Source organism: Taudactylus pleione, unplaced genomic scaffold (assembly GCF_031769625.1).
Source record: "Taudactylus pleione unplaced genomic scaffold, aTauple2 ptg000290l, whole genome shotgun sequence".
Taxonomy (NCBI): domain Eukaryota; kingdom Metazoa; phylum Chordata; class Amphibia; order Anura; family Myobatrachidae; genus Taudactylus; species Taudactylus pleione.
The window spans coordinates 9,083,686-9,104,729 of record NW_028284692.1 but is presented as its reverse complement, the minus strand read 5'-3'; the positions used below and the strand labels follow the sequence as shown (position 1 = coordinate 9,104,729).

General features: G+C 43.2%; 1 protein-coding gene across 1 annotated transcript in view; it reads left to right on the top strand.

Moving 5' to 3' along the window:
• FAM20A (FAM20A golgi associated secretory pathway pseudokinase) overlaps positions 1-21,044 on the top strand; it is a 59,982-nt gene that overhangs the window by 27,512 nt on the left and 11,426 nt on the right. Inside the window, 6 exon segments of the mRNA XM_088482662.1 lie at positions 3,240-3,424; positions 7,050-7,100; positions 10,290-10,368; positions 11,159-11,251; positions 16,924-17,039; positions 19,643-19,823. Of these exon segments, the coding sequence (XP_088338788.1) occupies positions 3,240-3,424; positions 7,050-7,100; positions 10,290-10,368; positions 11,159-11,251; positions 16,924-17,039; positions 19,643-19,823 (705 nt within the window).

Here is a 21,044-nt window from a genome sequence, read left to right as displayed (position 1 = left end):
ATAATTCACATCGCATTGCCATGAGCAGCCTAGCTGGTGTTCAAACTGACTCACAAGATGTCAGATTACGACTGATACAGGTGTGCGCAATTCTCTACCATTACCTTTACATACTGCTATCTCTTTTGGCACTTCAGTGTACATATATCACTACAGTTGGGAAGAATGATGTGGGAAATTAGTATATGGTCCCGTCAATGTGTAAATTTTGTCAAATTTTAAAGTGAATCTGTCATCGCATTTCTTGAATTGTGCAAGTTCTGGCCTTAAGCATTATTCAAATTAGCTGTAGAGAATGCAGAAGTTCCTGTGACACTGGGCCTGATTCAGCAAGGAAGGCACGCTAGCAGACGCACGCACCCATTCGCCTCGGGAATATGCTAATCAATGCATACGCATGGAGACTGCAGCACAAGATGCAGACGCCCAGCCCCATATTAAGCTGCCCATCTCCCTTTACTCACAGCCTGATCAGTACGCAAGATAGCATATACATCGACCCATACGCACAATAGTGGTTGACCTGACCTACCGCAGGATTTTGGCTGCTTCCTGTGTTACATGTGGTATGGCTGCATATGCCGCAGCACTGCCTTCATTATGCACGCCCCTATAACGGCGTTATGATGCCTGCATTTGCCTGACCACCCCCCGTCACTACCCACAAATGGCACTTCCTGTCAATCACTATTGGAAGGGTCTGCGTACACAGTGCTTGTAGTCTGCCTACCATAACCCAACACACTGGCTAGTTTGCGCACGCGCAGTGCGATGCATACGCAGAGCAAAAACAGCCAAGTGCATGCGTTCTCTCCTTTGCGTTCCTTGCTGAATCAGGCCCACTGATCATTCAGAGCCAATGTGCTGAAAACTGGCAGTCAGACTAATGTTTTACTTAAGCACAGTGAGCATGCTCTTGGCATTACATGGGCTTACGGATGGTCATCGGTAGGTTAACTATAGATGGTCACAATCGATGGTACCGTTGGTGGCTAACCTCAATGGTATAAATCCATCGCCCGTGAACCACCAATGATTTCGCCCACTGATAGTCATCCCTGTCCTCAGGAGCAGCAGACCAATCACAGTCGGGGGGGTGGAGCTTCAGGGGGGCTTAACCATTGATGGTTGTTAACCATCAAAGGTTGATGGCCATCCCTATATGGGCTTTTCGTTCTCTCTAAAGCTGGGTACACACTATACAATAAATCATACTACATTTTGTCCCTACGCGGATCGGTACAATGCATCGTACACATCATATGTACGTCTGATTCGTCATTAATGACGGTTGTTCATCGCAGATGGGGCGATGCAATGAACGACACAGTTCTGTTACATGCAGCATGTAACGACACATCTCGCCATGGTACACCGGATCGTGTGGTGGGTACAGCGTGCGCATTGTATTGTTACATCTCATCATACCATCACTTGGGACACACATCGTATAGTATGTACCCTTCTTAATATCCATGAATGTTGCCAAGATGTAGACATGTAAAAAACATACATATAGAAGCACAGTAAATGTAACATATTTTTGTTATTTTTGGGGACTCAGACCTACGCTGTGCTTCTGTGTGACTATAGGAAGTCTGGGAATATAGTGCTTAGCTGTATTTAGAATGTGGGAGTTTAATTGTGGATCCCAACTACCAAACTGTTTCAATAGCTCTGCAATTATCTAGTAAAAGATACACCGCAATCTACAAACCTGCATCCTCTTCCCACACATCATAATCCGCTTTAGGCCCTAAGGGAGAACTATGGGTATATTCATGAGATTCTTTGTAAAAAATAACCATTATGATATCCACAGATAAATCTGAAATAATTCCTGTTTCATCATATTTAGATTAAAGAACAAATATTTTAATGACTTTACATTTTCTGGTGGGAGCTATTATTTTTTGCTGTACCTTTACCCTTTCATTCATGATCTCATCTGTTCCACATTGATTACAACATTACAGAAAGTTTATTGTGTGTAGGAAAATATACCATAACCTAATGCCTTGGAAAGTATTGGCGTACTTAGAACAGAATATATATATATTTTTTTGTCGGTATGTGTTACATTTTATACCATATGTAAATCCATCTTTCAAGTCATGCACACCCTTTCTTCATGGTCTCGTGTGTCTTAATAATTATACTACAGATAAACCTGGATGTCCCACTGCCATTTAAATTTCCAATCTCTGTCAACAACCGTTATCACCCACTTCCCATAGTTACCTCTGTCCATCATCACATTCCATCGCTGACTTCACGTACACATCATCTCTGCATTACACCCTCTTCTGACAACCATGCCACCCAGATGTTAGCATATCATAGGCTTTGTCATTTAATCTTAATTTTGAATGTTGTTTTATGTGTCTTTTTAATTGGGGAGTGAGTATGTTGGACCAGACATACTGTGGCAATTACAAAATATATATATATTTTTTAAATCCTGCCCATAATACACATGTATCTCTTTGTGGCCAGTGGGATGTGGTGAAAAATTTGGCCACGGTGATCTGTGATGACAAGAGAGATAAGGAACAAATGTTTTTCTAGGGAGCAAAATTATATATATCTGTCCCTCATTCTTCACCTAAACTAATGTAACTCTCTCCCTGTAAAATTCATTGTGTTATCCTTAACTTATAAAGTCATCCACAATTCTGCTCCATTATACATATCCATACTTACATACATCCAACTTTAGTATCTCCCAAATGCCCACTGTGCTGTAACCAGAAGCCGATATTCAGCCCCTCTCAGTATCTTCTCACATGTACTTTCTACAGGATTTCTCCTGATCTCTCCTAAACACCCACAACATCCCGAAACCTAATTCTCGTCCTGTCTCATTATCTCCTCAAAATTACATCTACAGGACTTCTCTTCTCTGGAACTCTCTCAGCTGAGCACTGTCCTTATCTCAAGACCCGATGCACACCCCTTCTGTTATCTCCTCATCTATAGGGTTTCTGGCTCAGGCAGTATTTTGCTCTCAGAGGTAGATTAAGAAGATATTTGGAGTGATTTCACTAAATAGACTCAACAGATTGTTATTTGGATATTAGATGATAATCTTTCAACACATGACAACCACGCAGGCAGCACAGAGAATCCCACCCCCTTAGCAGCTAGGGTCACCAACACTTTAATTTCCTCTTTTATCAGCTGAAACGAACACTTTGTTGGGGTACAGTACGTGACCCTGTAATTTTTTCTCTTTACAGACGCCGTAAAGCACGCCACAATGAGCTGAACTACACCACCCCTCTCATAGATGCCAGGTTTGAGTTCAACGCTCCATGGCTGCAGTTCCACTTGGGGATCAGTAAAACTGCCCTTTACCCACGTTCCAGCACTGTAGTGGACCGTCTCCTTGACCGAATGAGCAATATGACTCTTATAAGTACAGGTAAGCTGTGGGCCAGAGTTGTGGCTTCCATTACCACCCACAGGTACCAACTAGCTCTTCATCCTGTATTCAAGAGAGCTGTGCTGTGTAATTTGGACACTTTACAAAATAAATGAATTTACAGAATAAATTACTGTATAATACATCTTATAATCACTTCACATTTTCACAATTGTTCAATGATCTACAGTAAACACACAGAGAGCATCGGTGTCTCCACCTCGTATACATCTGTACACTACCAGCATGCAGAGAAACTTAAAGGAAAAGTGGTGTGGGAATGGGGTAGTTTGTACCAGAAAACAGGGCTAGCTCGGGCATTTTCCCTGTCACCCCTCATAGTTGTCTGTTGAGTGCCGACGTGTTGTGTAGTAAGCCCAGGAGAATTTGATGGTAGTACTACAAAAATCACAGACTGTCTGTGTACTTTGGGCCTGCTTTAAAGATGTACGCAAACCCTAAGATTTGCGTACATCTCTAATGGAGGGGGGACATCACACACAGTGCCCCCAAGCTGCAGTTTGATTGACATGCTCCAGCTGTTTGGAGACGGGGAGGTGATACCCCATTTCCTGGGAGCGCTGAGGCCAGTGTCTGCATCTTGTGACTGATACTGCTAACATCACGACCGATTGTCGCGATGTTGATCTGATCCTGCGTCTTTGGACGCAGGCATCAGATCTGAGATGCCGGCAGGAGGGGTCTTTTCCATCTAGACGCCTCCCGCAAGTATTAGCATATTTTTGTACAGCAGCTGCTGTGTAAATGCGTACAACTCTGAATCAGGCCTTTTGTGCGTCTTTGGATGCAGCTGCTGTGTGCAAAAATGCTAATGCTGCAGGAGGCATATAAGGACAAAAGACACCTCCTGTCTGCATAGCAGATCCAAGTGCTGCACCTGAAGACGTACTGTAGCATCGGATCACTATTCGCAGCGTTTGCAGCATCGGCCATCTGAGTAAGCCTAAGCTTACGCAGAATGGCTGCCCAAACTCTGCCGCCGAAGCCACTATATTTGCGTTGGAAGACACAAACACTGGCCTCAGCACTCCCACAAATCATCTCAGTCCTGTGAAATATACCCCATGTCGCCCGCTTCACGCCCCCAAATAACTGCAGACTGTCACTCACCTGACGTCTGCAGTTGGACTGTGTGTGAGGATGTAGGACTCGATCTGCACATGTGCAGAACGGGTCCTGCTCTTGCAACGGGTCTTGCTAGTAAATGCTCAGTAAAGGGGAAACTGTGTTTCTAGATACTAGACATCTACATGGCAAAATATACTGTACATGAGAGTTACTCAGCTTGTACTTCTGGATGCTCATTGAATAAATTAATAATACAAATATCATATGTTGTTATTTGCAAGAGCAAGACCCGTTGCAAGACGGCCATCGGACTTGTACGTCTGAATCAGGCCCTTTGTGTTGGACTCTTGCCTGTACACACGCCAATGTACACCTGTTTATCTGTACTAGTTGTGTATCTGTGAGGGGTAACATGTCATAAATGAGCTGATCATATAAAATCTAAGAAATGTAGTGTATAAATTCAAAAATATACACGGTGCCCCTGTGGAAATCAGACGTGCAAATTACATCTGTCAGAGTTCCTGTATCATTAGCATCTTGTATAATTACTCTTCTACTGCATCTCAGTCAGCAAGCAGCAGAAACCTATTAACTCCTTCATAACTTGTGATCACGCGTAATGTTTACTGACATCACACCACGCATAATGTATAATGATATCAAATTCTACATAAGGTGTAGTGACGTTATACAACCCACGATATCTAGTGACATCAGCCATCCACAATGTGTAGTGACATCACACCCTGCACAATGTATAGTGACATTACATCCTACGCAATGTGCAGTGACATCACATCCACAGTATGTAGAGAAATCACCCCTCCACATTACATCCTACACAATGTATAGTGACAGCTGACAGTGTGTAGTGAGTGACATGAGATCCATTTGATATACAGTAGTCTCAGAACTTGCACACTGTTTAATGACAACACACCAGATATAATGTGTCACACACTGCAAGCATAATAATACCAACAGACAAAGAGATAAACAAAGAGGTAAGAAGGCCCTGATCACAAGCTTACAACCTGTTCTCTGCAGGCTATGGGACTATAGGGCCAATTCAGAGTTTGATGCAAAGTGGCTGTCTCTGCAGGTAGTAGTGGAAGCCTCATTTACTACCTTTTGCTAATGCGGGATTCCGTATGCCTAATGCGAGGGTCAGTGCGTCTGCAAGCAGAAAGCCATGCAACTTGTAAAAATGTGAACAAAAAAAATGGCACAAACAGTGCACTCATATAAACACCAACAGTGAAAAAACACTGGTGACACTTAACACTTGTGAATTTGTAGACAATTATATGTGATTCTCGCTGAGAGTGATAAACACCTATTATATTATTGCCCATTGATTATTGGCCAGCCACAGTGACCGTGATCATTAGTATCAGCACTTGCACCAGCTCCATGCTAAGTGCAGGAGATCCGACAGAAGCAGGCTACCATTCTCCATACGCATGACTCAGAATCACACGGAGTGTCGCAGGACACTCCCATGACACTTCTATATTATTGTGCGATCGCATTGTCACCTCCTAGTTCCTGCCCTGTAAAGGCTATTTCACGCAAAGACAGACCCGGCCTAGTTCTGTTTGATTCAGAATAGGACGGAGATATGCAAATAAGTGTAAATTAGCATATGCGCATGCGTTCTATGCTAAATCTCGCCATATGCGTCAATGTCCAGAGATCCGTCCCACTCAGAATCAGTCCTTATATCAGTAAATATCATTCAGGGTGTGTAGATGATGAAACAGATTAATGTTGTGCTGCTCTCTAGAGAGGAAAATAATCTGCATATTATATTACATCGACCTCTGCTAATGAGCTATACATTTTTTAAGAGAATGCTCAGTAAAGGGGAAACTGTGTTTCTAGATACTAGACATCTACATGGCAAAATATACTGTACATGAGAGTTACTCAGCTTGTACTTCTGGATGCTCATTGAATAAATTAATAATACAAATATGTTGTTATTATCTTTATACTGACATTATTGACATTCTTTCTGTGTGATGTGCTATCATTGCTCAGGGGGTAGGGAATAAAGAGACCCAATACCTGGTAGAGATTGTAGAAGTTATTTTACTAAAGTAATATAGTATAGTAGATGTTCAAATGCTGAGCAGTTAACCCCATCATTAGTTTTCTACAGTTCACCTCTTGATCTCATTAAGACACTACTTTCTATAGGAGACGTGATCAGTATAGGCAGTGGCTCAGGTCTTGGTTATATGCTGTTGAACCATCCTGAACATGCCCAGTACCCGCATAGCCCCTCGCAACCATTCATTAGTCTGGGAACTGTTACAAGAAGCTGCTGAGACATGGCTAGTGTGCCCCAGTAATTACAGCACTTAGCTGCCTCATTGTATGCCAGCTCGCAGATGGCACAATTAGTGGGACTGCCAAGGGCATGGGTTACAGGTCATCCTTGGCCATACAGTGTGTTATGTTACTCTGTAGTCAGTATACTGTACCAAGCTTCTTTTTTATAAACATATTTTTCATTTCTTTATTACAGATTACAGTGCAGATGAAAAAGCTTTGAATGGGGAGTGTGACTGCAACCAAAGTGAGTAACCCTCAGAGTAGTAGCATGCCATTAAAGTGTAAACTGACATCTTATCATTAAAATAAAAAGGTGATGTCAAATCAAATACTTACTGAAATATTTAATTAGGAAAAAATGATATTGGGCTATATTTACGAAGGGTCGGCTTTTGTAAGCTGCTGCTTCTCTGCAGGTTGGAGCTGAAAATTTTAAACGGCACTCACGCTTTAAGCTCACTTTGCTTAGTGCTCCAAAGAGCGTTCATTCGCCATGACATCTTTACACTTCAGGGCCCCTGCCAGGGCTGCCAACCTTGTCCTCCATCACACCAGGCCTGCATGAGTGTTCAGTTAATCTGCATGCTGTAATTTGGTGATATAACATAATGTGCCTTATGGTAACAGAGAAATGTATGCAGTTACACAATTTATGAAATCATATAGATATTTCTGTGACGTAACAGAACATTTTTTAAAAAAAAATCACAGGATAAAATTGTAGCAAAAATATCACACAACAATTTTCACAGCAAGAAGGTAAAAATGTATATATTGGGCTATCGTCACCTGCCCTTATCAAGCTGTCTCCTTCTATGACAGTGCTCTCTCTATTACCCTTGATTCTGCTGCCTTGCTGTTACCATCAATCTTCGACAATCCCCTTTCAAACCCTGGCACTCTACACTCTCAAAAGTGCTCTCGCTTTGTTGAGGGCCTTTGAAGAAGTCACGCTTTCACGCCAATTTCCTCCACTTCAAGTCCATTCTCTCATCCTCTTGCTCCACTCTTTACCTCCCTAATCAAACCTACTTCAAAACCCTCATCTCATCCCTTGCCTCCATCCCTCGCTGCCTTTTCACTACCTTCGACCCCCTCTTCTTTGTACCGCCTTCCTTCCTCCTCAGTGCTCTAGAGGGAACACTCCCAAAAAGTGTTAATTCGCCATGACATCTGATCTTAAAACTTCAGGGCTCCCTACCAGGAATGGCAACCTCGTCCTCCTTCAACCCAAGCCATAAATACCCTCCTCTCCATCTTCCTCCTGCCCGCTTGACTCCATTCTCTCTGAATTCCTAATACTTTTGACTCTGAAGCAAACTGAAACATTGCCCACTTGATCAACTTGTCGGACTCTTCTGGCATTCACTGCATTCATCAAGCATGCCGTAGTCTCCCAGTTCTTAAGAAACTCTCTCTTGACCCCTCCTCCCTTGCAAACTAAATACCATCCCACCTTTTTTCTCCTTTGTCTACAAGCTCTTTGAACCGTTAGTTTACAATAGTCTCACCTCCTCTCCCTCCTAGACCCTCTCCAATCTGACTTTCGGTCTCTTCATTCCACCTGCTCACTAATGATATCACCAAATCAAAAGGCCAGACCTCAGTTCTTATATATTCTTGACCTCACATTGGCATTTGAAACAGATGACCACCTTCTTCTTTTTCAAATCATCTACTCCCTTTGGCTTTGGGACTCAGCTCTCTCTTGGTTTGCCTCCTACTTGTCTGGCTGCTTCTTCTCTGTATCCACAGGCACTTCCACTTCCTCTTCAGGTTGGGGTCCTGCAAAGGTTTTGTCTTTGGCCTTTTCTCTTCTCCCCCTACACCTATTCCCTCAGTAAGCTTTGCAGTTCCACTGCTACCTTTATGCTAACGATACTCCAGTTTACTTCTCTTCCCCGAACCTCGCTTCCTTTGTCCTTTCCTGTGTCACCTCCCAGTTATCAGCCATATTATCCTGGAGGACACAATGTTTCCAGAAACTTAATATTTAAACAACTGAATTCATCATCTTTCTCTCATGGTTTTTCTACCCCTGTACTGCCACCTTCTCCCTCTCTGTTGACAACTCTTTTCCTTGATTCCCCAAGTTCGATGTCTAGGTGTCACCGTTAACTCTGACCTTTCCTTGTCCCCCCACAATCAATCCTTTCACAATCCTGACATTTACATCACCACAATACTTCCAGAATTAGATCCTACCTCACCTGGGAAGCTACTAAATCTGTGATTCATGCCCTGATCATTTCCCACCTTGATTACTGCAATCTGCTCCTCTCAGGCTTTTCTAACTCTCGTCTGGTCCGTCTACAGTTTATCCTTAACTCTGCTGCCAGCCTCAGTTTCCTGTCTCCTCGCTCTACCTCTGCTGTTCCTCTTTGCCAGTCACTTTACTTGTTCCCTATTAAATTCAAACTCTTCTCTGTCACCTACAAAGCTCTCAGCATCACCGCTACATCTTCAGCCTTATATCCTCACACACTCTCTCCCACTCTCTTCACTCACCTCCTCCCTGTCCTACACTTCCCATTCTTGCATTCAGGATTTTTCCTGTGCTGCTCCTACCAGCCTTGGGGTGTGATCTTAAAACTCATTCTTACATTCTAGCTTACCACCCCACATTTAACTCTGCGGTCTTTGCACTCGTTTTCCATTTTGTCTCCTTCTAGATTGTATAACTGGACTGCATATGGATTTGTTTCCGCCATCATTATATACAGTAACATAAAAGTGGGAAATGCAAAGTATAAAACTGAGGCTTAAGGAGCAAATATATATAAAAAAAAACACTTTTCTCAGCGCTATTACAGTTCCTGCTTCGCCATATTTCATAGCAAAGCAGGACACTATAGCCACGGAATGTATTAATATGTCAGTCATCGGAGAGGAGGAGAGAAAAATCCCACCTCCAGCGATCCCTGTACCTGTATATGCAATGGCTCCTGGGTAGCCCCGTTGTTCATGAGTGAGATTAGGGGAAACACGTGAAAGTTAATTTGGCCTGGATGGCACATGCACAAGGACATCCAGCTGCAGGACATATGTGTGACCATAGTGCCATCCTCAGTTGTGGACAAGCGAGTCAGCCTGTTTGTTGCTTAGTATGTGCCCGTCACGCTTTTCCACCATAGCCGACTATGACAGCAAAGTTATTAACAGATACCAAAGGCAACGCTTCCACGGACTAGTACATTTTGAAGTCGCAATAAACCTTTTTTTCTGTGAAAATTTTGCAAAAGGAGGTTATTATACTTGATACATGTGCCCCTAAATCCACACTATCCATCTCCTTACCCCATTTTCATTATATCTCATCGTGTGTTTTTTTTGTAAATTGCCGGCTGCATTTTTATACAAGTGATTTGTACATGTACTTGTGAAGTACAGTGATAACAGTAACTGATAAACTCAGAATTTATCCCTGTCACAGTTGTGAAGCCGAGCGGGACTCACTTGAAACTGATCATGCGATTCGAGGATTTTGGGAAAGCCATGTTTAAGCCTATGAGGTATGTGGGAAGTTCTGATCTGGGGATAGGTGTTGGTGAGAATAAGTTGTATTTCTTTTTTTCATGTTTATGCAATTTATTTTAAGTGCCGTTTATTAAAATTTAGCAGTCTTGTACAAGGCACTGCTTTTTGTATAAGGTATGTTTTAGTAATATTCTTGTGGGACGTTTGGGAACCACAAAATGCTTAGGAGGGCCTTGTTGTGGCCCATTTATCAGTATTTGGTAGGCCAAATGTAGTGCCATAACTGAAGCTAGGAAGTGGTTCGTGGTTCTCACATACGCTCCCCAGGGAATGACCATTGGGACAAAGAGCGGGTGTCCTACAGGGCATAATAAATTCACAAATCCTTTAAGGCAGAGTTTCCCAAACTCCGCCATTACAGTCCATGTTTTAAGGATATCCATGCTTGAGCACAGGTAGTACCTCAGTTAATTTGATTTAACCAATTGGACTCAATCATGGATATCCTTAAAACATGGACTGTACTGGCGGAGCTTGTGAAACTCTGCTTAAAGGAATGACAGAATTGTAACATGATTTGAGCTGCATAATAAGGTCCTGCCCATATAAATCTCCTGATGTTGGGCTACGAAAAAAAGTAAATTGATGCTACAGTAGTCTAAAAACTCCACTAGTGCCACCTCTGTAAGCTGGGATAGATTCCACCTACCCAGAATTGTAAAAGTTATGACAATTAGTAACAAACTGGACAAAGCAGGTAACTTGTCTCTTCTCTCTTTTTGTTCTGGGCCATGTCTACTCATATTTCATCCAATCCCTCATAAGACAGAGCCGAGAAGAACAGACCGGAGAAGACGTCTTCTATTTTGTGGACTACCAGCGACACAATGCTGAGATCGCTGCATTCCACTTAGACCGGTAAGTCTTATAGGATTCCAAGCAAACTTTCAGTATTGGCGTCCACAACATTTCCTTAGGGTTTGTAGCCAGGGGTGTGTCTAGCACTACTTCCATGTCATCAATCTGCCCTCATTTCATCATATTCTTCAACAATCCCCCCAAATCCGTCACCTCATTTACCTATAACCATATTATGCCACATAGTAGTATTTTATACAATGTACAACTCACTACCATGCTCCGTTCTTCCTCCAGGGGTGAGGATAGTTAGGACATAAAGTGAAGTGTCTGGGAGAGGGGCACTTGAAACTCACTGGTCAGCTCTAGGCCTATGACTTCCAGCATTATTTATTGAGTTCTATTTCTCAATGATCAGTTCAGATATTTTCTAGCATAGTTACAGTATATGGGGATATATATTTTGCAGATTTCTTATTTCTAACTTTCAGATTTCCTGCTTTGAAGTGGTCCCATTCTTACAAATTCAGTGTACTTATTGCTACTAACATAAATTCAAGTCTTGGGTAGATTAGTGAAAATAAATGGTAGGTTGTTGGGTCATTGAACAGATTGGAATCAATACAAAACGGTAATGTATAATTACCTGTGTATTAGGACAATGGTGCTCCAGGATAATAGTTCTGGCTTTGCTGTGTTGCCAAAGACCTGCGAACAATAGTGTTTTTCTGATCTATTTGATAGCAAATGGATGACTATACACACAATGGGCCAAATGTGATAGATTAGAAAATGAGAGAGTTTAGCAGTAAACCCTCACACTATTACATTGGTCGAGTTGTATCTTCAAAATGGGAAAACATCTGAATGAGAGTTTAAACTGTGAGTTTTTTGAGTCTGAAAAGCATACGAGTTTGTATGTTCTCAGCCTCTATTACATTGGTCGAGTTTAAATAGAGAGTTTACTGCTAAACTATCACATTTTCTAATCTCTCACCCTATTACATTTGGCACAATGTCTGTGAGGGAGGTGTGGACAGGATTGCACCTACTCCTTCATGTACCAAGTAAAATGAACACACCAAAGTCAGAACAGTTAAATAATACTATCACAAAGTACAAACCTGCACTGTTCCTGTTCAAACACAGCTTTGAAACATGACAGTTAGGAGCTGATTGGTTGGTACTTTATCTCTCTCCAAGGCTTTGTACATCTACCCCAGGGAGAGATAACTGATGAAGGGGAGAGGGTAAGTAGGAATGGTTGCCTCTCCTGGACAATTCACATGCATATTATATGGTGAACATTGTGAAGAACTTTCCCTTGGATTAATAATCTGCTGGCCTGATGTTCCCCAATGGTTCTGAATGATATTGTGAAATCCTCTTTCCTCGCCACTCCCTCCTCCACATTCCATACATGTACAAGATGTGGCCCAAACAGACGATTCCCCATAATGTCCACCAGCCATAAACAAGTGATCACTGTGTAAAGCAGACTCAGGGAGATGGAATGAATTTTGTTTTACTGTAGATACAAACCAGAAACAATACCTCCAGGGTATCCCGGTGCCACGGAACACCCTCCATTATTTCTTGTTATGATACTAGAAACAGGCGCTGATACTGCAGAAACTCAGAAGTCAGGTTTCTTAAAGGGGCAGTACTCCGAAAAATGTAATTATTTTACCAGCAAATACCCATAGTTCAAATAATGCAGAAGTCAATGTACTATTGCACTGGAATGTATTTGCTATGGAAATGTTTACCATGTTTGCCAATGAAATAAAAATTGTTTATTAAAAGAAAAAAGTTGTTTTGCAAATTGTGTCTTCAATATGCAAATATTTGTTCTCATATTGAAGTAAAGGAGAATATAGTGCACAAGGGATGTTGCTATAAGCTTCTGGATGTGCAGTGCATAGGTAGAGTAGACACAATCTGACTGTCTGGTTGTGAGCTGTAATCTCTGACTAAAGTTCTCGTGTTTCATTTAATGGGAGAAAAACTTTTGTAAACTTTGAGCGGGTCACTTTTTCCACATGCTATAAGGCAGTGCTTCCCAAACTTTCTTGAATCACAGCGCCCTAGAGTATGACCAATTTGTTCACCGCACCCCTAGTTCAAAAGTATGATATTAAGAAATTCAGCCAAAATTATTAAATTAAGTAAAGCAAGTAAATTGTGCATACCTGTTATCCTTAGGGTCAGTTATGTGGTGGTGGACAGGGTTACACTTCTGTTTGTCTACATATTATATGATTGGCAGATACTAACACTGGTTTTGCCTCTCACTTTGACCATTTGATTTGATCATAAACCCATGGCACCCCTGCAAGTGCCCTGCGGCACCCAGTTTGGGTTTGGGAGCATTAGCAAAATATATATTTTCTTATTGTGAATGAAACAGTTATTCCTGAGATTAATTATTCTCAGATTGTGACTTTGTATCACAAGCAGTCTGCCATTATATGTGACCATATGTCCAGTTGGTGGCACAGAAACATTTTACACTCTGAATGGTAGTGCAAATATTGAGCCCTAGGGGTAGATGTACTAAAGCTTCTAAAACAGACAAGTGCTGGTGGTGTTACCCATAGCAACCAATCAGATTCTGCCTATCATTTTCTAGAATTCAATAGAGAAATGATTGGTTGCTATTGTCAACACCATCACTTCTGTTTGAGAAGCTTTAGTAAATCTACCCCTTAGTGGTCAATAAATAAACTTAATATATGAATAATCAATCGGTAGCAAGCCAGTTCTCCTACCTTCCATTAGTCATAATTTTTGTTTTTGCTGTTATTCCATTAGGAAGGTGTACTTATGGTTAATATATTTGTGTGTTTCCTACTTAATTACTACATAAGTAAAGGGGCAACAACTTCAAATTACTGTATGTTTTACAGATCTAAATATCCTCAGAGCGGCAACAACACAATAATGTAACTAGACTGTGCTCAGTGGCGTAACTATAAATTTTGCTCCCCCATGCCAAAAAAGTTTCCCGCCCAAAATACAAATACACCCAAAGACGACGTTTAAGGTGTTGGTTTCAAGATACAGTAATGTGCCTTACATTAGAGGTTCCCAAACGCAGTCCTCAAGGCTCCCCAACAGTTCAGGTTTTAGTGATATCCATGGTTAAGCACAGGTGGTTAAATGAAATTGAATGAGGTACTAATGAAGTCACCTGTGCTCAACCATGGATATCACTGAAACAAGAACTGTTGGGGAGCCTTGAGGACCATGATTGGGAACCTCTTACACATTATGACACACTAAGTAATGCCACTATATAACACATGCCACACCGGAATGCCCCTATAACACATTATGCCACACCGTAATGCCGCTTACAACACATTATCACACAGCAATGCCATTTACACATGCCACACAATAATACCACGTATAACACATAATGACACACAGTAATGCACTTATAAAAAATTATGCCATGCTATAATGCCCCTATTTCACATTATGCCACACCGTAATGCCACATACAATACATTATGCCACACAGTAATGCCCCTTACACATTATGCCCCTTATAACAATAATGCCACACTAAGTAATACCTCTAATAGCAAATTGTGTACACAGCAATGCCCATTACATCCCACCCTGACAGATCTACTTCACCAGCCCTTCTCTCCGCTCCTCCCAGTCTGTCACCTCAGCTCAAGACAAGTTGCACAGTTTTTATGTCCATGCAGAACCAGGTTATTGGGAACATAGTTTATAACCTGTAAACTGCGTATATATCAAGTTAGTGCCCCTTATACAGTGTCCCCTGTAGTTGTACCCCTTATGTAATGCCCCCTGTAATAGTGCCCCTTATGCAGGGCCCCCATGTAGTAGTGCCCATTATGCAGGGCCCCTTGTAGTAGTGCCTATTATGCAATGCCACTGTACTAGTGCCCCTTATGCAATGCCCCCTGTAATAGTGCACCTTATGCAATGCTCCCTGTAGTAGTGCCAATTATGCAGGCCCCCTGTAGTTGTGCCCCTTATGCAATGCCCCTATAATCGTGCCCCTTATGCAATGCTCCCTGTAGTAGTGCCAATTATGCAGGCCCCCTGTAGTTGTGCCCCTTATGCAATGCCCCCTGTAGAAGTGCCCATTATGCAGGGCCCCCTGTAGTAGTGCCTATTATGCAGGCCCCCTGTAGTTGTGCCTTTTATGCAATGCCCCTGTGCTAGTGCCCCTATGCAATGTCCCCTGTAATAGTACACCTTATGCAATGCCCCCTGTAATAGTGCCCCTTATGCAATGTCCCCTGTAGTAGTGCCAATTATGCAATGCCCCCTGTAGCAGTGCCCATTATGCAATGCCCCCTATACTAGTACCCCTCATGCAATGCCACCTGTACTAGTGCCCCTTATGCAATGCCCCCTGTAGTAGTGCCCTTTATGCAATGCCACCTGTACTAGTGCCCCTTATGCAATGCCCCCTGTAGTAGTGCCCGTTGTAGTAGTAAAGTAGTGTCCCCTGTAGTTGTGCTCCTTACGCAATGCCCCTTAAAGTAGTGCCCATATGCAGTGCCCCCTGTAGCTGTGCCCATATGCAGTGCCCCCTTAGTTGTACCCCTTCAAGTAGTGCCCCCTGTAGTTGAGCCCCTTCAAGTAATGCCCCCTGAGTTGTGCCCCCTGTAGTTGTATCCTTTTAAGTAGTGCCTCCTGTAGTCGGGCCCCCTCCCCTCCCTTCCCCTTCCCAGTACTTACCTGACTCCACGCTTTCGTCCGGGCTATCACTTCTGCTGCCGTGCTGACTGGATCTAAATTGATCCAGCAGACGCGGCCGCGCAAGTTCCCCAGGTCGCGGGTGACGTCATGACGTCACCCCCGCACTGCATTACTGGAAACTCTGGCCTCTGAAGTGACCGGAGGCTTCTTTAGCCTCCGATCACTTCAGAGGCCAGCGTTCACAGTTGCAGTGGTGATGCTACGGCCCCCAAGCCACCCGGCGCCTCCAAGCCACCGTGGGGGCAGTAGTTACGCCACTGACTGTGCTGAATAACAGAAATAGAGCTCTAGGTTAGCATAGGGCCTGATTCAGAGAAGTACGCTATTCCAATATTTGCGCAGTTCAACTATTATCAGTAACACTGCGCACGTGCCAAGGTGCCTTTGTGATGCTGCTCGCAGTAAGGATTTCCTTTAAAGTGATTGACAGTTTGGGGGAGGTAACAGGGAGTTGCGGCAAAAATTGCAAGCGCGTCCCTGCTGTTTTTGGGACATGTCTTAGCCTGCGTCTGCGATCCTGTACGCAGATAAAGTGGTTCCGACGTCTCAGGCCAGGCGGCCATTCTACGTGACCATAGGGCTGCTCATATGGCCATTTATCGAATGATCTGCGACGGTAGCTGCATATTTGTACGAACTTGCTTGGATCTGGTAAGCCACCTGTAAGCGTCCCAATACATTTCCAGACAGCTACAGCATTAGCATATGTTCGCACAGCGGCTGCAGCATTAGCATATGTTCGCACATCGGCTGCGTGCGGGAACACAGCTGTGAATGCGTAGCGTACAGGTCGGAATCAGGCCCGGAATTTCTAAAGAGCCAGGTCTGAATAGTCTTGTAGATTAGTTAATAAATGTAAAAGTAAACATTTGACCATGCAATTGGCAGTCTTTGCTGTGATACATACTTGTACATGTTCTTCAGTGCCAATACTGATACCTCCAATGCTGCCCATCTCGCATATTTTTTCTGTGTTGCAGGATCCTGGATTTCCGGCGTGTTCCTCCTGTCGCTGGACGGCTTGTCAATGTAACAAGAGATATCCTGGAAGTGACCAGCAACACAGAGCTAGAGAGTGTTTTCTTTGTGTCTCCAGGTATTGGGATTATTCATGAACTTGATTTTACAACAGGATAAATGAACTAAGGGAGAGATGTATCATGCCTTATGCTGGCCATACACGGTGCGATACACCGTGTAGTGCGACTGCCGATCCGTCATCAGACGGATCGTGCTGTCACTCCCGGCATTCGTGTGGTCCCCGCAGACCGCACGATATGCCGGCTCCCCCCTCCACCATTTGAATGGGATCGTACATCGCATCCCAGATCAGATGGTTTTGCAGGAAGACCTGGGGATGCGATGTACGACCCCGCGGGAGCGCGCAGCACGGTATCAGGTTCGATATCGTGCCCATACAAGGCACGATACAGCACCTATATCGTGCCGATCCGTCGGATCGGCACGTATATCATGCCATGTATGGCCACCATTACAAGGGTCCATGTACTAAGAGGAGATAAGGAGGCCAAACGAAAAACACAGGGTAAATCCCTGTACATATCACTTCCCTATATGTACTAAAGGGTGTTCTCTGTCTTCTGCCTGCTAGCGCTAAATAGCGCAGGATAAAATATTGGTGCTGCCATAATGACCATCAGCTGTCTTCTCCAGCGCTGATGTCGTCACTTGGAGGTCCCGTTATCTGCCCCCAGCAGAGAGAAGAGTTGAAATCTGGACGTCCTCTCCTGTAGTATTGTTCTTTTATCAATAGTTTTTTTTTCCTTAAAGCTGCAGTATATGCTCTTACAAGTCTACAGATGAGAGGATGCTGAGCACAGGTTTGTGGGGCAGTTATAATTGGAGGATGGGACAGAAGTTATTCAAGATGCAGAATGTCTCTGTGCTACTGACATCACTAAAGGGGTGATTTTTCGTGTGCTGTCCTTGGCAGGGATATTTTTAGTAAAAATCATGGTGGCCACCTCCTGTTTCACACCAGTAATAGGCGAAGCAGGAGCAGCTTTTTCTCCACGATAAATGGAGTATTAGTACATGGACCCCATAAAGAGATAAAGTGGAGAAGTTGCGCAAAGCAACCAATCAGCTTCTATCATTTCATAGACTGTGCTAGATAAATGAATGTTAGAAGCTGATTGGTAGCTTTGGGCAACTTCTGCACTTCCTCTCTCTCCAAGGCTTGGTACATATATCTCCCCTTGAATGTCTAATACCCCTTTTACACCGACTTAAAAATCCCGGGTTGATGCACGTGAACACGCGTCAACCCAGGATTTTTGTCGGTTTAAACGGATCAACCCGGGTCCAGTGACCCGGGGATCCGACCCGGCTGGATTGCAGGGTTGAGCATGGGTCATTCCTGTGTCACCCTGCAGTGTAAACGGCGCGTCCCAGGTCACGATGACCCGGGTCGCACCGCAGGCCGCCCGATTGGCCGGCTTCGGTGGCGCTTGGAGATTACATAATCTCCAAGTGTCCACTGCCGGGCCGACCAGAACGGAGCAGTGCGCCCCAACCGCCCTCCATGCCTCCGGACCACTTCGGAGTAAGGTAAAGGGGTCGTGGAGGAGGAGAGAGGGTAAGAAGCGCTGCTCATCTGAGCCGGAGAGTCGGGTCAGTGCTGCCCAGGTCGGTGCCGCAGTGTAAAAGGGGGTCTGTCCCGGGTCTGATCCACATTGGAAATGTGTTCCAAATCTCGGGTCAGACCCGGGACTTTGGTATAAAAGGGGTATTAGTTATTTAATGTAGTTTCTTTAGTATGTATATTTTTTGACCTTGGAATTCCAAAATACACCAATATACCAATTATACATCAAGCAAAATTGGCAAATTTTGAGAAAAAAACTAGACATTAATACTAATACTTACGATTGACGCCAATTGTTTGGCCAGTTGGGCTGCTATCCATCATCTTACTGCCATGATGATGGGCCTATTTTTATGTGGAGGCCTGGAACTGTAGCTCCATCTGTCCTATTGGTAATCTGGCCCTGGTTATGTAAACAGAAGGATGGCCCCTGACAGTGTATGTAACTGAGCGAGGAGGCTCCTGGGAGAGCTCAGAGTGTAGAATGATTGATGGCCACAGACACTGCTGTTGGAGTACGGTGATTAGAACAGCTCCTTTCTGCAATTAGCACAGTCATTTAGACACGTCTGGTTTGATGTTTTGCAGCCAGCAGTTTGATTTGATGTGGAGAATAACGATTTACATTAATAGGAGTTAGGTAGTTTTTGATCGACACTTCGTACCATGCCAAAACCGTGTTTTGTTCAGCTGCTGACCTGCTGCTATTTGGGCTTTATATTTCACTATAAAAATGGTTCTCCAGAAAGAAAATTAAATGAGGCCCCAACGCCTCCTGACCATAGAGGGGTACAATAGATATAATAGAAGTATAAGTTTGCACACCAAAGCTTTACCCCATTATAATTGGGGCGTTCTGTGTATACAGTGATTGGTGCATTCCACATGAAGACTCTTGTCTACTACAACATATTTTTATTGAGCAAACATATTATCCAGCAGCAATACTTCAAGGTTATCCTTCATTACAGGAGTGTTTCTCATCCACAGGAAGGGATCCCCCAGAGGACTAGTTCAGCATTTACATGTACAACTTCAGTTCCTTATGCAAGTCTGTGTTGTGACTGTCATTTTATTTATTCTTTTCTCAGCACACAATGTGTGTTTTTATGCAAAGTGTTTGTACATGTGTAAGACGGAGTATGCCGTTTGTGGAAATCCCCACATGCTAGAGGCCTCACTCTCAGTGTTCCTGCCATCTTTGACCTTTGCACCCCGTCTGTCTGTCCCGAATCCCTGGATAAGGTCCTATACCTTCACTGGAAAAGAAGAGTAAGTACTGCATTGTAACCTCTGACCTGAGTAACCATAGGTGCTACCATTGCAGCATGCGCAGAGAAAACACTAGTCACGCATTTTTCATTTTTCATGGACAATCTAACTAGTGACAGTGACATCTGGAGGCTAGAAGATGGTACTGCAGATAAAACAATTTAAATATTCTTTCAGTTTAATTTTTCAAATCTTACAACAGTCATATTTGAATGATACTATCTCTTTAAGTAAATGTAGGGTGTTATATGATCTCACTATAAGGCACCCACATCCATCTGCAGATAAGCTCAATGACTCTTCTTTGTGTATGCAACCAGATGTAAGACAGATCCCACAATCCTTAGCTTGAGTCACAGAGCCCAACGCAACGTCCGCTAACCAGATGCTGTGGCCAGGATTTAAATGTTCTCTGCTTTTTTTAACCCCTTGTCCTCATTCAATAAATGCTGAATACATTTCAATCTTCTCTTCGATACATTGAAATGTACATCCCTATATTGCAATTTAGCAACACATGAGCAAGAAGTAATAGGGTTGTCTGCAGCCAAAGCAATGACATTACTTACAAAGTAAAGATGGTGAAACTGATATTTTCAGCAATTCGTTTTCTGTTTACAGTAGTTGCTCAGTTATAGTGCGCCCAGTCTATAGTTCTGCTCATCTTTTCATTGGCCTATGCTAGTAGCTTTGTAATCTTTCGGGACCCCAGAGATCAGAAGATTATCCGTATTATTTAGCTTCAAATATCCGCCCTTTTTAGCAACCAGTCTGTAATTATAAAACCACATTGTTTATCAGAGATCATGGCTTGCATCATACGCTCCCCTTCCAGAAATGGTGTCTCTGAAGGGTTGAATATTTGAGACTTGATGAAACGTTAAAAAAACATGTTGAGAAATAATGACAGCACTCTGAGTATTAGTGAGTCTGTTACATGGAGCTTGGTTATGAGATCAGTGTGAGGTGTAGGTAAATATGTTCACTATCCAAATGCAGTCTAACCACAGAAGAGTAATATTGTGCAATACCATATCCAGTGATTCTACTTCTGTGGAGCCTGGTAATCCCAGACCATCTGTAGCAAATGTAAACTATGCATTACCATTATACCCAGTGCTGGATTGCCATATCATATATTCACTATCCAGATGCAGTCTGGCCACAGAAGGCTAGTATTGTGCAATGCCATATCCAATGATTCTACTTCTGTGGAGCCTG